At 40.8% G+C, this 17,577-nt stretch overlaps 1 protein-coding gene across 12 annotated transcripts; it reads left to right on the top strand.

Annotated features, from left to right (window-relative positions):
- Nucleotides 1–4,499: 4,499 nt before the first annotated feature.
- On the top strand, nt 4,500–11,905 carry LOC119318310 (probable CCR4-associated factor 1 homolog 7). Of its 12 annotated transcripts, none has more exons than XM_037592844.1 (7): nt 4,500–5,557; nt 6,655–6,705; nt 6,851–6,927; nt 9,482–9,669; nt 11,085–11,153; nt 11,271–11,341; nt 11,525–11,905. In XM_037592844.1, the coding sequence occupies exon 1, from the start codon at nt 4,590–4,592 to the stop codon at nt 5,457–5,459; it is 870 nt and encodes a 289-aa protein (XP_037448741.1). In that variant the 5' UTR covers nt 4,500–4,589; the 3' UTR covers nt 5,460–5,557; nt 6,655–6,705; nt 6,851–6,927; nt 9,482–9,669; nt 11,085–11,153; nt 11,271–11,341; nt 11,525–11,905. The 12 variants fall into 12 exon arrangements, with proteins under 12 accessions (XP_037448741.1, XP_037448738.1, XP_037448745.1 ...); XM_037592841.1 differs by having other exon boundaries at nt 11,057–11,153; XM_037592848.1 differs by lacking the exon at nt 11,085–11,153 and having other exon boundaries at nt 11,656–11,905.
- Nucleotides 11,906–17,577: the final 5,672 nt, after the last annotated feature.

The following is a 17,577-nucleotide window of genomic DNA, read 5'->3' as shown; positions in this document are numbered from 1 at the left end:
CATATGGGCGCCCGTATGGAACGTCGTCTTTTGCCCTGTCTACGTAGGTGCGCCTCCTAGTGATTTCTTCTTCATTTCCATTCCCTTGCATATTCCCACGTGATTTCTTTCCTTTCTAGCCCATTTCTCATGGAAACACACCAAATATAAGATTTATGGAATCCTTTGCATTCATTAGTCATTAGTAGCAATATCGAAGTGAATATCTCTTTTAAATGAAATATCTCAGTTTAAAGAAGGGTGGATGGGTGTAAAAATATCACTCATAAATATGCATGGGTTATTTTCTCCTCCATGGTTAATTTTCGCCTTCATGATTTATTTTCGCAGGCAAGGACGGTCAACAGGCTCTCAGCGACATGGCCGAGCACCGCTTGCCAACATGGACAACGACCACCATGCGCTAATGACATGGACGACCAAGCATTCACCAAGATGGATGACGACCATGCTCTGCATGATGTCCACACACTAACGGTTGCCGAAACATTCGTGAACGAGTACAACACGACACTACATTGGCCAGGTGGTTCATGTTATAGTAGAAAGAGTGTTCAAGAATAAGACGGAGAAAGACTAAAGCAATCAAGTGGTCCATGTTGTTGGAGAAGGAAAGAGTTTTCAAGAAAACAAAATGAAAAAAGAAAAGAAGAGTATTCTGGGAAATAAATAGGAACGAGAACTAAAGCTAGCGAGCAAGGTGGAGGAAGAAGATGAGGCGTCAATGACGAACACATTGATGTTAACGTGGTGCTGGTTGGAGCCAACAAAATGGGTTGCACAAAGAGGCTAGGAGTATAAAATGTAGGGAAGGACGAGGAAGAGAAGAATGACAAGTATCCCTTCTTAGCAATGAATGGTGTGTGAGCTGGAGGTGGAGCTTATTGGTGACTAGAAATATGTTCAGGTTGCCACTCTCCTCCCACGTCGGTGTGTATGTGTTTTTTTTCGTCTCATCTAGTTGCAAAATTAAAGGGACATATCATGTTGTTTCATCATGACATTGACATGTTGAACCGAAGGCGTTGCATACTTTAAATAGATGCGAGATATGAGAAATGGAGAAAAATATTAGACCTGTTGCGACACAATTAGAAACCCTAGAAAAGATGACATTTTACTACATGCATTCGCAAAGTTGAATGGACCTTTGAGAATGATCTCTATAGCTATTTGTTGTTTTGTGGCAATAGTATGCGTTAGTTTAACCCATTATATATATATATATATATTGTAAATATGAAGAAAAGAACATCCCTGTTGCAACGTACGAGGGTGGGGTGGGCGTCATCTGGTTTTATAGGAGAGGGCTCTAGTGAGAAATGTCCCGCTACGGCGGGAAACCGAGCGGGAAGGGGAGAGTCCGGTAGAAAAAGAGAAGGGTGCGTCATGGGGTGGGTTTTTTGTGTTGGGCTAAGTGTTGAAGATAACATAGCGGATAGTCCGGACAACTGTTTATGGAGGAAGAAGACTGAGAATGGTGATGAATGTAATTCTCTAGCTGGATGGGCTATAGTGTGCCGCCCCAAAAAGAATGGTGGAGTCATTGACCTAAAAGTTCAAAATGATGCTCTCCTGCTAAAATATCTTCATAAATTCTACAACATGCATGCCATACCTTGGGTGAGATTGATATGGAAACCTTACTACAACACCTTGGTGCCACACACAATGGAGCCATGTGGCTCATTCTGGTGGCGCGATCTGATTCAACTTATGCCAATTTTTTGAGGCATCATGAAAGTTCAAATTCACCGTGGCACATCAACGCTCATTTGCAAGGACTGCTGGAACCAATCGATACTCTCAGAATCCTTTCCTAGAGCATACTCATTCACCATAGTCGAGGATGCTTCGGTCAAAGAATTCCTCCTCGCTGCTGACTTGCAGGAGATCTTCCGTCTTCCTTTATCTGTATAAGCCCATGATGAGATAAAGGAAATGCAAACTAAGATGATCAACACTGCCATCTTTGATCAAACTCATGATGTCTGGGTTTACCTCAGGAACCAACAACCTTTCGGACCACTGCATACTATAACTTTTATTTCAGAGAAGTTGTGGTGCACGAGGCATTTAAGTGGCTGTGGAAATCCAAAAGCATACCCAAGATCAAGGTGTTTGGTTGGCTTTTGTTGTCTGGCCGCCTCAACACCAGAAACATGCTCAAAAGAAGGCAGTACAACACTTAGGACAAGGTGGAGAGCATATAAAAGAAACAGTGGAGAACTTATTCTTTCACTGCACATTCAACAAGGATGTTGGAGAATCCTGGACATTAACTGGACTGTACATGATAACAGGTTTGAACTTGTCGGTCAAATGAAAAAGCTGCACCCTAAAAAAATGACCATGGACTGTCCGGAGCATGTGGAAAGGGCGCAACAATAATCACTTCAGGTGGATCCCCCTTCCATCTCATCCTGAAAACAAAGATTCAAAACTGACTTTGCAAACTTAAGCTTTAGAGTGTCTGCTAACAAGAAACATTTTATTAATGCTTTTGTAGCCTTCATCACATAAGCTAGTAGATTGTTGAAACTTTTGTTGTTTGCTCTACCCTCACACTCTTGATAGTAGTGTGTCCCCCCTTTTGTAAATACTAGATCATGAAGACGCGCGTTGCCGCGCCCGCCCATTCTAACATAAGAATAATATATATATTTATGAAATAATTAGAAAATGTTGAATAATAAATATAAAATGAACAATTCTAATTAGACCGAGAGGCCATATGTCAGCTTGAATACTTAGCATCGGTTTAACCTACTTTTTTGTGCAAGCACATATATGTTACCGGCAAAAGATAACGTCCAATTCCGAAGCAGAAAAACATCCTAGGAGTTAAATATTTAAGCTCTTGCTACTTACATTCTACTCAAGAGGTTAAGTATCTATACCTGCAGGGGCAGTTTTTTGATACCTGTTGGCTCCAGGAGAACTGCAATCAACACAGGGAGCAGGATCATAGATACGGTCACCTGATTACTTCTAACATGTTTAATGGGGAGATGACGTCGAACACAGTATTGCCAATATTAGTATTGTACCATATTAGCAGGCGCTTTACTTGTCCCCTCGATTTGAACCCTGGGCTTATACTTCAGATCTAATGAATGGGAGGATGGGGGATATCTTTGAACATATCTCTCTGCAAGGAAACAAAATAGCAACATCAAATCAGAGTTAAGAAAAAACATTTACCCTCTACATTGGAAAGTGACAATGAGGCCCGGGGTCAGTACGCCGCATGAACGTGGGAACCATAGGACAAACTCGTACTGATATGTGAGGATTAGTAAACAAGATACATTCAAAAACCAAACAGAGACTCTAATCTGCACCATAGAAAACACGCACGTCCCATCGATTGAAGCTGAGAGGAAGTAGAAGGAAAAGGGACGTGCACCGCTTGTACTTTTTTCACCGTCTTAGGTGTGTTTGTTTCCCGTAGTGTGCACGCTGGAGAGAATGGGATTAACAGGGATAGCAATGGGGAAAGGGCTGAGGGCTAGAAGTGGTGGCAGCGGCGTCACAACGGTCTCTCCTTCCCTACCTTTTCTCCCTGATCCGCAAGAAATGCACCACCGTGGAGGTCCGTAGAGCTAGTGATGAGAGGATCTGAACGCTGGAGGGACGCGGCGACGGCGGGGCACTGTCTCTCGTTCACCCCCCTTTCCCAGTAGCGAGCACACTGATAGCAAAGAAAGTGCCGCCGGCACCACCGCTGCCTGTAGCAGGAGTCCGCCCAAATCAGAGGCGAGCTGCGCCTCGAAGCCCCGCACTGATCGTAACCGTCCAATTAGGATCGGAAATTAGGCTGCATCAGTGAATGAGATGTCGTTCAGGTCAGTCTTCGGAGCGGCAGCCCGCTAACGTTGGGCCGGCGGGGACGCGCGGGTGGGATGACGGGCGATCACGAGCGTTGAAGAATTAATCTAACGGTTCAAAGCGTTAAATCGCCGTGTAGAGCCCTAGGTGGCCGCGTTATACCGTTTCTCAATAACATTCGGTTTATTCCTAATAATATACATGCAGTAGAAGCCTTTCTTACTGTGATAATAGTAAAAAAAACATGACGAATAATCCGGATAGCGAAATTTCTCCCTCATATATGCTCTAGATTTGAGAGAGGCCGGACTGTCCAAATGATTGAATTTTGTGGAGCCTATTGGGCGTCCATTTGATTTCCGAACATATGAGGGAGGAATGATTTTCGACATTTAAGATGAACTTAATCATTATTTGTTTAGTTTGTTTTTATATATGTATTATAGCCCGTAGCAACGTACGGCGTTCTTCTATTTTGCTTTATGAGCGTTATTTGTAAGGCAACCTTCACCTCTGCTTCAAATTTGAAGGCATACCGGTAGGTGAGAGGGTCATCCCCAGCCGTCCATCCGGAGCTGGAGTTTGCATCCCAGCCGTCGATTCGCGATAGAGGCGACGCCGCACCAGCGAGCGCGTCCTCTGGCTGGCTGGCCACCACGCACCCCACCACCCCCTCCCCCGGGTCTAAAAAAATCCAGAGCCTTCCCCCATCCCACCCACCATCCCAATCCGACCAAACCCTAGGAAATCTGCCGGCCATGGCGATGTCGGATCTCGCGGCCGCGGTGATCTCCAAGGCCAACGGAGGCGTGGACGGCGAGGAGCCGGTGGAGATCCGGGAGGTGTGGGCGGACAACCTGGAGGCGGAGTTCGCGCTGATCCGCGACGTCGTCGACGAGTTCCCCTTCGTCGCCATGGACACCGAGTTCCCGGGCATCGTCTGCCGCCCCGTCGGCGCCTTCCGCTCCCCGGCCGACTACAACTACGCCACCCTCAAGGCCAACGTCGACATGCTGCACCTCATCCAGCTGGGGCTCACCTTCTCGGGCCCCACGGGCGAGCTCCCTGCCCTCGGCGCCGGACGCCGCCGATGCGTCTGGCAGTTCAACTTCCGGGAGTTCGACGACGAGCGCGACATCTTCGCCACCGACTCCATCGAGCTGCTCCGCCACAGCGGCATCGACTTCCGCCGCAACGCCGAGCGCGGCGTCGACGCCCGCCGATTTGCGGAGCTGCTCATGTCCTCGGGCGTTGTGCTCAATGACGCCGTCTACTGGGTGACCTTCCACGCGGGATACGACTTCGGCTACCTGCTCAAAATCCTCACCTGTAACAGCCTCCCAGACACACAGGCTGGGTTCTTCAAGCTGATGAAGATATATTTCCCCACCGTCTATGACATCAAGCATCTCATGAAGTTCTGCAACAGCCTGCACGGCGGGCTGAACAAGCTCGCCGAGTTGCTCGATGTGGAGCGTGTTGGAGAGTCACATCAGGCCGGGTCCGATAGCCTGGTCACGTCTTGTGCGTTCTGGAAACTCAAGGATTCCTTCTTTGCTGGATCAACCGAGAAATATGCAGGCGTGCTGTATGGGCTCAATGCAGAGAATGGTGTCAGTGCACATTGATGGATGATGCTCCCTTCGAATAGCTCTGTGAATGGGTTGATTTAGGACAGAAAGAGGTGGCGAGTGAGCTAGCAGGCAAAATGATGCCAACTTTGTAGGTTGAGCTTGTCTCACTCAATTAGTCAATTCCATTTTGTTGGATGTAATTTGAACGTAGTGTTTTTCAGTTGTTTCCATTGAACTAGTGTTTTCTGCTTATGCTGTTAGCTTTCTCTTGCATATTACTTAAATAGAAAAGTATCACCTCTATATCTCCTGTTTGACCAATAACTTCAGTCCAGTTCAATATGGCAAAAAGACTATTTTGTCATTGATATGTTTAAAACCTATATGTAGGTAATAGTACATCTAAGTTTTCAGAGACATACACTATATAACACTACAAGAGAAAATGCCACCATCCGTGTTCTGATGTTCACATGTATATTCCTCAAGGCTAATATTTTAATTACCCAGTCAATATGCAAGTAGTAACCACTGTCCTTCTGGAGAATGCCACCACATAATTTGCAATGAGAATAAGTGTTAATCTCCATTTAGATCTCAGTGATTATTATGCAAAGTATTTTCTGATGCTGTCAGTAAGATAGCATGACTTGGTACCCATAATAGCAATTTGTAGATATGTTCACTTGATTGAAAAATGTGTTGTTGATGGATTTTTTTTTTGGCTAAAGTGTTCTGTTATCTACTCACGAGTTCTCTAATATCTACTTCCTGCCTTGTGCTGGCCGATCAATTTCATGCGTGAGTTCCTGCATTTTTTTACTACGCTGTTATTGCTAAAATATTTCAAATTTGTTCATACTGTTATTTTTGTTTATTTGTAGCATGTACGGATTATGCACAGGAGTTAAAGTCCCAGTAATTTAATTCATCCTGGACATGTTTTTTCATGATGCGATGCTGATCAGAACAAGTATATCTGTCTTAAGATAATAAGCTATTGCTGTTGATGCTAATTACCTTAATCTCCTGTGAGACTTGGATTTGGTATCTACTCCAAACTACATTCAAGAGATATGCATTAGATTTATTTACTTTCTTTGCCAACAACCGACTAAGTAGGAGAGTTCTCATCGCAAGTTACATCCTTCGACACATTCTCCTGCTTTGAAACCTCTACTATTAGACTGTTGATTGCTTTGGTGCTAACACACTCTTCTCCTTACTGAGTTATCTTCGAATGTTGTAGTGTGTCTTTTGGAGGTAGACGGCAGGACTGGTGGCTTTGCATAATTGAGGGGTATAGTTGCCAGTGTGGCTGTTTGCATCCAGTCAAAGAAAAAATGGAGACAGTATCTACATTTAGCAATTACATCTCCATTTACCCTTTTACACCTATAATTCACTTACATGCTTACTTTTGCAGCTCTTCCTTATTGGTGCAGGTTCTAGCAGATGATCTCCTGGAAGAAAACTAGGCTTAGCTCAAATCAGTTCCATCCAAACTTTATATATTGTTAAGGTTAGATCATCTATCCTAATTCGCTTCAACTTGTTTTATCATTATGAGCATACTTGGTTTAATTTTTTCTGTGAAGGATCTTTACTTTGTTGGTTCATTAAGAGAGCTTTGTCGGTTCATTAATACAGCTAGTCTAACTGAACTCTGTAAGGGGACCCTACAAAGTACAGACCGCCGAATCTTGACAAGGTTGATTAGCGAGAATTTTTGCAAAATTAATCTTCCATGTTCTTCATGATGGTGCCTGTGCACATTGATGATGATGCTCTCTTTGAATTATAACTCTGTGAACGGATTAATTTAGGACAGAAAGAGGTGACAACTGAGCTAGCGGGCGAAATGATTGACAAGTTAAGGCCTTCTTTGGTTCATAGGGTAGAAAAATCGTAGGAATAGGAAAGTCATAGGAAATGAGATGACATGTATCTCAAATCCTATGAGTAGGAATAGGAAAGGAGATGCCCTTTGATTCACATCATAGGATTTTTTCCATTGACTCTAGGCTAATGTTTATTTTCCTATGAAATGTGGAGGATGGGAAGAATTCCTTCATAGGAATAGGATTCCATTCCTACAAACCAAAGGGCTCTAAAGGAATTTTTCCTATAGAAATCCTATCCTATGAAATTCCTACAAGATTCCTCTAAACCAAAGGAGACCTAAGTAGGTTGAGCTTGTCTCACTCAATTCCATTTTTTGGATGTAATTTGAATGTAGTATTTTTTTCAGTTATTCTTGTTGAACTAGAGTTTTCTACTTGTGGTGTTTAGCTCTCTCTGCACATTAATTAAATAGGAAAATATCGCCTTCATATCTCAGACAAGGACTCCTCTGTTTGAAAGATAACTTCAACACCTTTAGTCCAATTCAATGTGGCAAAAAGTGCCGATTTTTTGCTCTTTTGTCATCGATATGTTAAGAACCACTCTTGCTGCATCAGTAGACTGGGGTGAAAGTACATCTATCTAAGGTTTCAGAAACGTGCACTTTACAACATTACAAGAGAAAACTTCACCCTCCTTGTTCTGATTTTGAGGGAATGTTCTGATGTTAACGAGGATATTCCTCAAGGCCAATCTTTAATTTACCCAGCCAATATGAAAGTAAATATAGCACTGTCCTGAAGAACGCTATCACATAATTTGGAATGAGAATGAATGTATCTTATGATTCCAATCACACCATCTTTAGCTATTTATTATTTGGTTTCCATTGAGATCTCAGTTATTATTATGCAAAATGATTTCTAATATTTTCTACAAGATAACATGATTTGGTATCCGTAATAGTAGCTCATAAATATCACCACTTGATAGAAAAATGTATTGTTTATGGATTATTTTTTGGCTAAACTGTTCTGTTACTCGGTAGTTCTAGTATCTATTTTCTCTCTGGTGCTGGCCAATCAATTTCATGTGGGAATTGCTGTAATTTTTTTCCTACATGTAATTTCAGTTAGAGATATTTCTTTTTGATACTGCACACAATATTTCAAATTCATTCATACTGTTATAGTGTTATATAGTTCATATGTTCAAGTACAGATCATGCACAGAACTTGAAGTCCCAGCAATTTAATTTCATCCTGGACATGTTTTTTCATGATTCGGATCAGTATAAGTAGATCTGCCTTCTGCTATTTCTGCTGATGCTAATTACTCCCTTCATTTCTGTATACAAGGCCACTTCATATTTTTATGTCTAACTTTGACCATTAATTTCACCAACAAAAAGTGAGTTATGTGCCACAAAAAGTATTGTCATTGGATGCACATTTCAAAGAACTTTCCGATGATATATTGTTTATGACATATAACCCATATTTTGTTGACCAAAACTATAAGTCAAAGTTTGACACGAAAAACGAAGTGGCCTTGTATAAAGAAATGGAGGGAGTAACTTACTCTCCTGCAACACTTGGATTTGGTATTTACTTATCCAAACTATATTCAAGAGATATGCATTGGGTTCATCACTTCATTTACATTTTTGTCAACAACTGAACAAGCAGGAGTTCTCATCACAAGCTGCATCCTTTGACACATTTTTCTGCTTTGAAACCTATATGACTGTTGCTGATTGCTTTGGTGCTAACAGCATCTTCTCATTTGGTTATAGTCCATTGCTTAAATGTGTCTTTTGGAGATAAAAAATGGTAGGATTGATGGCTTTACATAATTAAGAGGTGTAATTTGCCAGTGTTGTTGTTTGCATCCAGTAAAAAAAATGGAGACAGTTTCTTCTCTATTCTACATTTAGCAATTAAATCTCCATTTAAATGGAAGAAAGCTAGGTTTGGCTGGAATCATTTTGCATCCATGCTTTAAATATCGTGAAGGGTTAGACCATCTTTCCTAATTCGCTTCAACTTGTTATATTCATTGTGAGCATAGTTTGGTTTATTTTCTTTTCCCGAAGGGTCTTTACTTCGTCAGTTGATTAAGAGAGCTAGTCTAACAGAATTCTGTAAAGTGACCTTATCAGGTACAAATCACTAAAGCCTGATAAGTTCGGGTAGCAAGAGATTCACAATATAATCTTCCATGTTTTGCAGGTATGCCCGACACGTACTTGTCTAGCATGTCATTCTTGAAGCGGGTGCAGTTCTGGCGTTATACTTATTTTGCCAATCTGTGCATATTTTTTACTGAGGGAGGCTACATTGTGTTAGTGTATCAAAATGAACCCCTCCATGTCATCGTTATCACCAAGGTGCCAGCAGCAACCATCTCCAACAACGAGGTGATTGCTTTTTCAACTGTGTAATGCTTGTGAAGTAGCAATGTATGTAGTGTGGTTTTCTAAGGATGGCTGGAAGACATTTCTATTACTGATCTCTACATAGATATCTCTATCCAGCAAGCGGAAACATGTCTGGTTTAACTTTCTAGCCATCTTTTGCCAGTCATGATTGGATCGACAAAATATTTTCTAAGGATGACTGGAAGACATTTCTATTACTGATCTTTACATAGATATCTCTATCCAGCAAGCGGAAACATGTCTGGTTTAACTTTCTAGCCGTCTTTTGCCAGTCATGATTGCATCGACAAAATATTGTCCAATTCCCATTCCATCCAACCTCCGATTCCCATTTCGTCCCTTTGCTGATTCCTCATGATGGCACGAGAGAGCGTGACCTATGGGTCAGTCGCACCAGATGATAATGATGGTCGCCGTAGCTAGTCCACCTGTTGCAGGTTGTGATCCTGGTGGTCCATCGGTAGTTCCTGGTGTCTTCTATGCCTATGCCTATCAAATTCGTATCCCTACTGCACAGAGACACAACAAATAATTCATAAAATGGAACTGCATAATTCCAAGCCTCCAAGGTAGACAAGTAAAATGAGAAATATACTAGTACTACTCATCCTTTCCTTGCGTCTTGCTCCTTATAAAGGCTTGGGTAGTAGGCAGTGACATGAAGTCTTTCATCATCCGGTAGGTCAATAGATAAGAATCCATCGGTTATGAGCTTGGTCCTCTGGTAGGTTAGGGCTACAACAGCTTTATCATTCCCTCGAACAAGATGAATTTGCTCATGTCGTTGTTTGCGTTTAATCAAAGAAAATTGAAGGGGACAACATCTTCTCAATTGTACATTTAGCCCTTTTCACATGACTCATTTACATGCTCTGGGCTTTTGGCACATGATCTATTGCGTGAAAGAATTAAGCTTAGCTTAATCAGTTTGCTTTTAAGCTTTAGGTATCAATAAAGGACAGACCCAGTGCATAGAAGCTCCCACACAAGGTGGGGTCTGGGGAGGGATTAAGCTTTAGATATCAATATTAGACCATTTTTTCTAATACACTTCCACTCGTTGTATTAATTGTGAGCATAGTTGGTTTAATTTTTTAATAGGTTTGTCCTTTGTCAGTTTATAAACGAGCTAGTATAATAGAAGTCTGTAAAGAGAGCTTACAAAGTTCATAAGTATATATGTCCTGAGCTATTGCTTCTGATGCTAATAAACTTAATAACTGAATAAGTAGGAGAGTTTTCTCACTGCAATTTACATCCTTTGCTGCGAAATCTAAACAGGTTCAGCGCAATGTTATTGCTTCTGCATCCTACTAGTCATTTTGATTTGCAACCTAGTAGAATATTAGACGGTTGGTACTTACAGGCTCTTATTATGGCTGGGTTATGGCCAGTTGCTTTAATGTATCTTTTGGAGATAAAATGACAGATCATTCAGCACTGATGGCTTTGCATAATTAAAGGTAATGGAGGGCTGTAATTTGCCTGCGTTGTTGCGTTCATTCAAAGAAAAATGTGAGGCAGTATATTCTCGATTCTTCATTAAGCCCCTTCCCTTATTCATTTACATGTTCTAGCAGACATGACAATCTCATGGAGAGAACTAGGCTTAGCTCACATCAGTTTGCATCCAAGCTTTGGATATATCAAGGTTAGACCATCTTTCTGTTCCATTCAACTTGATATGAGCATAGTTGCTTTAATTTTGAATCGTCTGTCCTTTTTTATTTGTTTATTAAGAGAGCCAGGCTGATAGAAGTATGTAAAGAAAGCTTAGAAAGAACAGATCAATGAAGCCAGAAACTTTACAAAATAATCGTCCATGTTTATGCAGGCTTGCTTGGCACTGTACTTGTCTAGCGGGTCATTCTCAATAAAAAAAGTGGGTGCAACTTTGGTGCTCTACTCATCTTGCCAATTTGTGCGCATGATTTCACTTACAATGCAGTTTCATTGGTTCAACAGGACTATCATTGCATTACTCTGACCGTGGCAATGCTCATCGCCAGCAGTAAGGCCTACCATCTGTAGCGACAGCTTGGTTTTCAACATGTGTAACACTTAGTGCAGTTGTAAGATGTGTAGTGTGAATGCTAAGGATGACGTTTCTGCGACTGATATTTATGTAAGATGTGCGAAATCTCTAATCCTTGCATAGTATTGTATCAGAAATTATGATTTGGCAAAGTTCAGCAATCCACAGTTGCTAGCACCATTTTCTGTCGATTGTGGGTCGAAGGACCGTTCAAAGCCATTTATTTTGAGTGGAATTCCAAGCCATTGTGATGATCAGCTTTTTGTCAGGTTAGATGCATCCTTCTGACATTGTCGTCCTCGGCATCAGTGCTGTGAATCTGTCTCCTCTGATTCACGTTCCATACTAGGAACAAAGAGTAATACCCGATTGATGCTTCCTAGATGGCATGAGAGCATGGCATATGAGATTATGAGAGCCCTGCAGCCAGAAAGCAAATACCACATCTATGCTATGAGAGCATCCTGGCCAAGAAAGAAAATCCCGCCTCGATGCTTTATAAAGACTAGATGACCAGTTGCGCCAAATGACGCAAAGACCCGTTTAAAACCATGTTCGTGTTGAAAACATTTGCATTTTTTTCAATAACTGTATATTTGAGTACATTTGGTAAGAACTTATACCCCTATATATAAAGTTAATTAAATGCAAATACGTTCTTAAGGTAATAATGCCACAAATTAGATCATCGGTAGGTCAACATAGTTGAGTGCGATTAGGAACTCCGAGTAGCAGTAAACTTGCATTAAAAAAGGAATAAACACAAGTGACACAATAAAATATACTTAATACATGAACTTGTAGAGAGTAGCAGTAAACTTGCATTAAAAAAGGAGTAAACACAAATGACACAATAAAATGTACTTAATACAAGAACTTGTGAACATTGGCTACAGGAGAAGTTAACAGAAATACTACCTGTGTTCCAAAATACTTGTCTTTCTAGGCATTTCAAATGGACACAACATATGGATGTATGTAGACATATTTTAGAGTGTAGATTCGCTTATTTTGCTTCGTATGTAGTCACTTGTTGAAATCTCTAGAAAGACAAATATTTAGGAACGGAGGGAGTAGTAGTCAATTACATCATGTAATTTGGTTCTATACTCTTTTGTGTGTATGTCCTGAATGCTACCCCTTTGTGATCAACTCTTTGTCCTCCGAATCGAATGGCACAGCTACTACCCCTTGTGGAAGAAGAAAGGGTTCTGTAATACCCATAAATGTAAAAGGAAAACATCATGTGATGCATCTCAACCTGCGCAAAACAATGTAAAAACCATACATGCTATCTACATACCCTCATTGTCTAGCAAAGCATAAGTAGCTGAGGGACCCTGTACAAAAGAATTGAAAATTAGCAAGAAAGAAGCATGCCACTTTACATGGTACAAAAAAAATGATTATTATGGTGAGCGCAGAATAACATGAAGTTGTCATGTGCAGCCAACAACTGCAGCTATCTGTATAAGCTACTGCTACTTTACAATCTATATTGACAGCAATATTTGTGAAGTCATACAAATCTATCTTAAGTGAAAACATGCTTATAAGGCATCCTTAATTCTATCTGTTGTTCAGTTTCCTTTTGATGTCACTTTATTCATATGGCAAGTATGGGTTTAATCATCAGTAGACGGAAACTTTGTGTGAATCAAAATACCAAGTTTAGTATGGAAACTATAGTTTCTCCATGTCATTATTTCAAGACAAAGCACGTTATTCACACCCACTTAGAATCATAATTTCCAGTAAACTTTCCATACATCAATATCAATAAAAAGGCTTCTATTCTTTACCTTTGAAGAAGAGGCAACTGGCTGAGGCTGCCCTAGCATGAGGTCAAACTGTCGATTGCAGAGCAATAAATAAAATATCACAACTAACGTGGAAATACGTAGAGAGACAACCCGAGAAATTTTTTCGGGTGCAGCACACACTCCTGAAACCAGACGGAACATGCCGTGCAACCCCCGCCAACACCTTCAGAAAATCCATAATAATCCTAATGTATGACCAAAAAGAGAACAAAAATTGGGAAGGTTAACTAAGGTACTGTATTGATGATTGCATTAGAAAAAATAAGAAAAAAATGTACTTCTATGTGGCACAATAAATGGTGCCGAGCAAATAAACTGTACATTTAGCTTTCCTGTTCGACCACACAGAAAATAGGACAGCCCAAAACCGAAGTACTAAATTAGTCTCTATGTGTGAAGGCTGGAAGCTATATTCTGTTTAGTGATAGATTACCCATCAAAGCAAAAGTAATTCAAGATTTTCAATGGTATTCAAAAAATGCAGATGAATAAGACTCGATATTAAGTATACGACTTTGTCCTTTCTGTACATACCAATAAGAAAAGCTAGAGAAATTAAAAAAAATCATCTCATACTACATTTCCTGCCGGTGAGCTTGTCAATCAAGCTGAGGTGAAAAAATATTCAGAGGCCCACCAGGCAGTAACCCATAATGCTTTTTTTTATAGCTAGCAAAATGAACCATATAGTAGACGGGAAACAATATAATAAAGGCCAAATAAAGCAATAATCCATTCATTATGTTGTAGCCAAAAAGAATAAATAAAATAGGATGTAAAAAACCAAATTAAAAACAGAGAAAAGAACATCAAATAGAAAATGGGAGGAGATAGAACAAGCAAATCTAAATCTAAGAAAATGCGAGCATACCAGGCAAAATGACAGTAGAGCAAATGTGCGCAGAAAAAAAAAGGGGAGTTGAAATACCCACGGATGGGTTGGAGACGGCAAGGTCATCAAGAAGTACGCCTAGCTCTCGCGAAATGTGAAAATTTTGGAAGCATGAGCATCAAATCAGGTATTTCTACTTGCTCCCAAGCTGAACACCAGAACATCCAGAAAACTATAAATTAATTGAGCAGGACAACTTCATCTCAAATTAGATGTTAGACATATATCCTGTTTTTGACATGGCTAACTGCTAAAAGATCCACATGTTCGCGTAGTACAAATTCAGTTTATGGCAATATAACAGATCAAGTGCCTAAAATAATTAGCTTGGATCATCTTCGGCAATATTCTAACAAATAAGGTTATGACCATTCCTTATCACCCATAGCACAAACCCTCTGACTTTCAACTCAGCTACAAGATCACCCCATGAGCCTTCTGATCTCTTGGGAACATCATATTTAAAGAGAGTTTATTAATTAACTACATAAAGCATAGGTATGGATAGTACTTAGAAGCTCTCTTGCTCCTATTAAGAACTTAAAAGGTCCTTTCTTTTCTTTTCTCGACAATACGTGTTGGGAGACCAGCTCATGAACAGAAAGCATTCCAGCGAGGATGCACATACTTAATATGGTTTGGCTCATAACATAGTTGAAATTCGTTGTCTCAATAGTGCTTCACATTAATTTTGGTAGAAACATATTTCACATTAATTTTAATTAAGAGGAGCAGGGGTATTTCCTCAATGAAATGGCAGATGCAAGCAATTGTGATCAGCAGAAAAGGCTAAATCGTCAGGGTGCCGACGACATAGATCAATGGAATAAATGCTCACAAATGAAATGACAGTGAAGGGGATATGAATCTTGACTCTGGGTTGAACAAAGTAAATGGGATAAGCTTACCTTGCCGCAGAGACGACCGACGCCCAACTTCAAGAAAAAAGGCGAGTACGCCAAGCAAAATCTGCAAGGGAAATCTTAATTCAGACATGGTACCACCTGGACATAGCAAGACATCATCCGGATGTCTAAAATGCACCTCACCTGCTGGAATCACCCTCGCCTCAATGAAAGAAATATAGCCCAGTTTGACCCTGAATATGAAGCAAAAAGACATAATGAGACATGCCGAACCTGCAACGAATGAATGAATTGTCTGAACCTACACTGGATAGCTCATGTCTTGACTGTCGCTCACGCTCTTGTCCAGCTTGCTACACCGTGCGCAGTGCTCACTGGCGCTCGCCATCTCCCAGCCGGCGAGCCTTCTTACTAAGGCATCAATAACATGTATGAATTTTTCTCCAATTCCACAGATACGAAGAAGGCATTGCAGTGATACAATTTTCCAAACATTCGAGACAATATAGAAATGGGGGAAAAAACTTCTATCATTACATTCAGGAATAATTTCAGCAGAGAAATGTCAATTTGGCAAAAACTCTGTTAAATTCTTGTTTTCCACTACAGCTAAAAGTACTCATATTTGCTTAATATGGTATAGACAGACCAAAACATCCACAAAAACTGTACAAAGAAGCAATGCATCAACCACTTGGCTTGCACAACCTAGAGAAGAACACACACAACAATTCTCAAGACTAAATAAGATAAACAGTGACATTAAAAAACTGAGAGGATTCACACCAGTCGCCAGTAAGGAGCTGAGTCGGCAACTAAACTTCTTTTCACTACATTTGAAGTGACATTTATTCTCTTAATGGGATATATGGAAAACAAAGGTTTGTCTGCAGAGATGTGTGGTTTATCTGTACCAATTTGTGCCTAATGAAATAGTAGATTATTTGAAGGATATATGTTCAGATTTTGTACACTGGAACAGTATAGAGAACACACCTATAGTTTCTGCAGAAAGACCATATAAATGGACTGCAGACGACAGTCTACCACAGCAATTATGGGATGTGCATTCGTATACAGTATATACATTAGTACTGAATCAACTGTATTGCAAAGCAATAATAATACTGAATCAACTTATGAGCTATACTGAATCAACTCATGAACGTGGCTATAGAAAGTGTGACTGAAAATCCCTGCTTAGGGAACTCAGTCAGCATATAATGTCTTGGCTAAGTATACACGTATCTTCTGATATCCAATCAATCCAATGGGCTACGCAAGATTAATCCAAACTCAGGCTTATTTATTATTTATTCAAATGGTGTTACAAAGAAGCGACAACCAACTAAGGAAGCGGAAGCGGATGCTGACAGAGATGGCAGACCCAAGTCTGGGAAGGATGACAGTCGGATAGATATCTCATCTCTGCTTCTGCTCATCTCTGTTTATTAAGATGCGACAACATATGTATATATATGATGTGCACCCAACTCTGTCTTGAGTATTGCCTGCTGCTGAACCTGCACATGAAAAACTGACAAATGTTCTTATTCTTGTTCTGCCTTATGCAACAGGTCCGATGAACCTACAACTCAGTAAGTAGGTTATGGAAAGAAATATGGGGAATGATGGGGGAAAAGGTTGCAGCTAACCTGGAAGGGACACCGTGTCACCACCAAAAAGAGAGGCTATTTGTACAGCAACACAACTCGGTGTAGGAATCAACGGTCACCCAAACACTAATCATATATATTACCTGTTTTCCTGCAATTGTTAAGATCAAAATTAGCATCTGTTAACTAATGCAGAGCGTGAATTTCTCTGCAGACAAAAAAGGCTTTGCAGATTCAGTATAGCTAACACAAACAAAATGCATTACCTGTTTTCCTCAAGAATCCGTGACTGAAAGCTGTGGAAAGCAAATTGCAAAATATGAGCATTAGTATCACAGAAATTCAATGGAACTTCAACAAGACCAGGGCTTGCTTTTCGCACTATTGAACGCTCACGTCTTTCATATTTGATCCACCTTTCAGCTGGGCAAAACAACAAACAGGTGGGGGCACAATATCTATTTATGCTCAGAATTTTTTTTACCAAATATCCGGACACGAGGGCGTGCGTGAGAGGACGGAGGCGAGGACGCGCGGACTGATCGCTTGGGTGGATGGACGGCAGCGCGAAAGCCGGACGGAGCCGGCCATCTCTGCGACCCACGCTCCTCCTGCCGACGCCGGCGCCGTGGACCACCGCTGCGGCTCGAGCTCC

This window comes from Triticum dicoccoides, chromosome 6A (assembly GCF_002162155.2).
Source record: "Triticum dicoccoides isolate Atlit2015 ecotype Zavitan chromosome 6A, WEW_v2.0, whole genome shotgun sequence".
Classification (NCBI taxonomy): Eukaryota; Viridiplantae; Streptophyta; class Magnoliopsida; order Poales; family Poaceae; genus Triticum; species Triticum dicoccoides.
The sequence above is the reverse complement of the archived record's forward strand: the minus strand, read 5'-3'. Positions and strand labels throughout refer to the sequence as shown.

Coding starts and splice junctions, on each gene's coding strand:
- LOC119318310 (XM_037592838.1), top strand. CDS start 4,590: ATGGCGATGTCGGATCTCGCGGCCGCGGTGATCTCCAAGGCCAACGGA.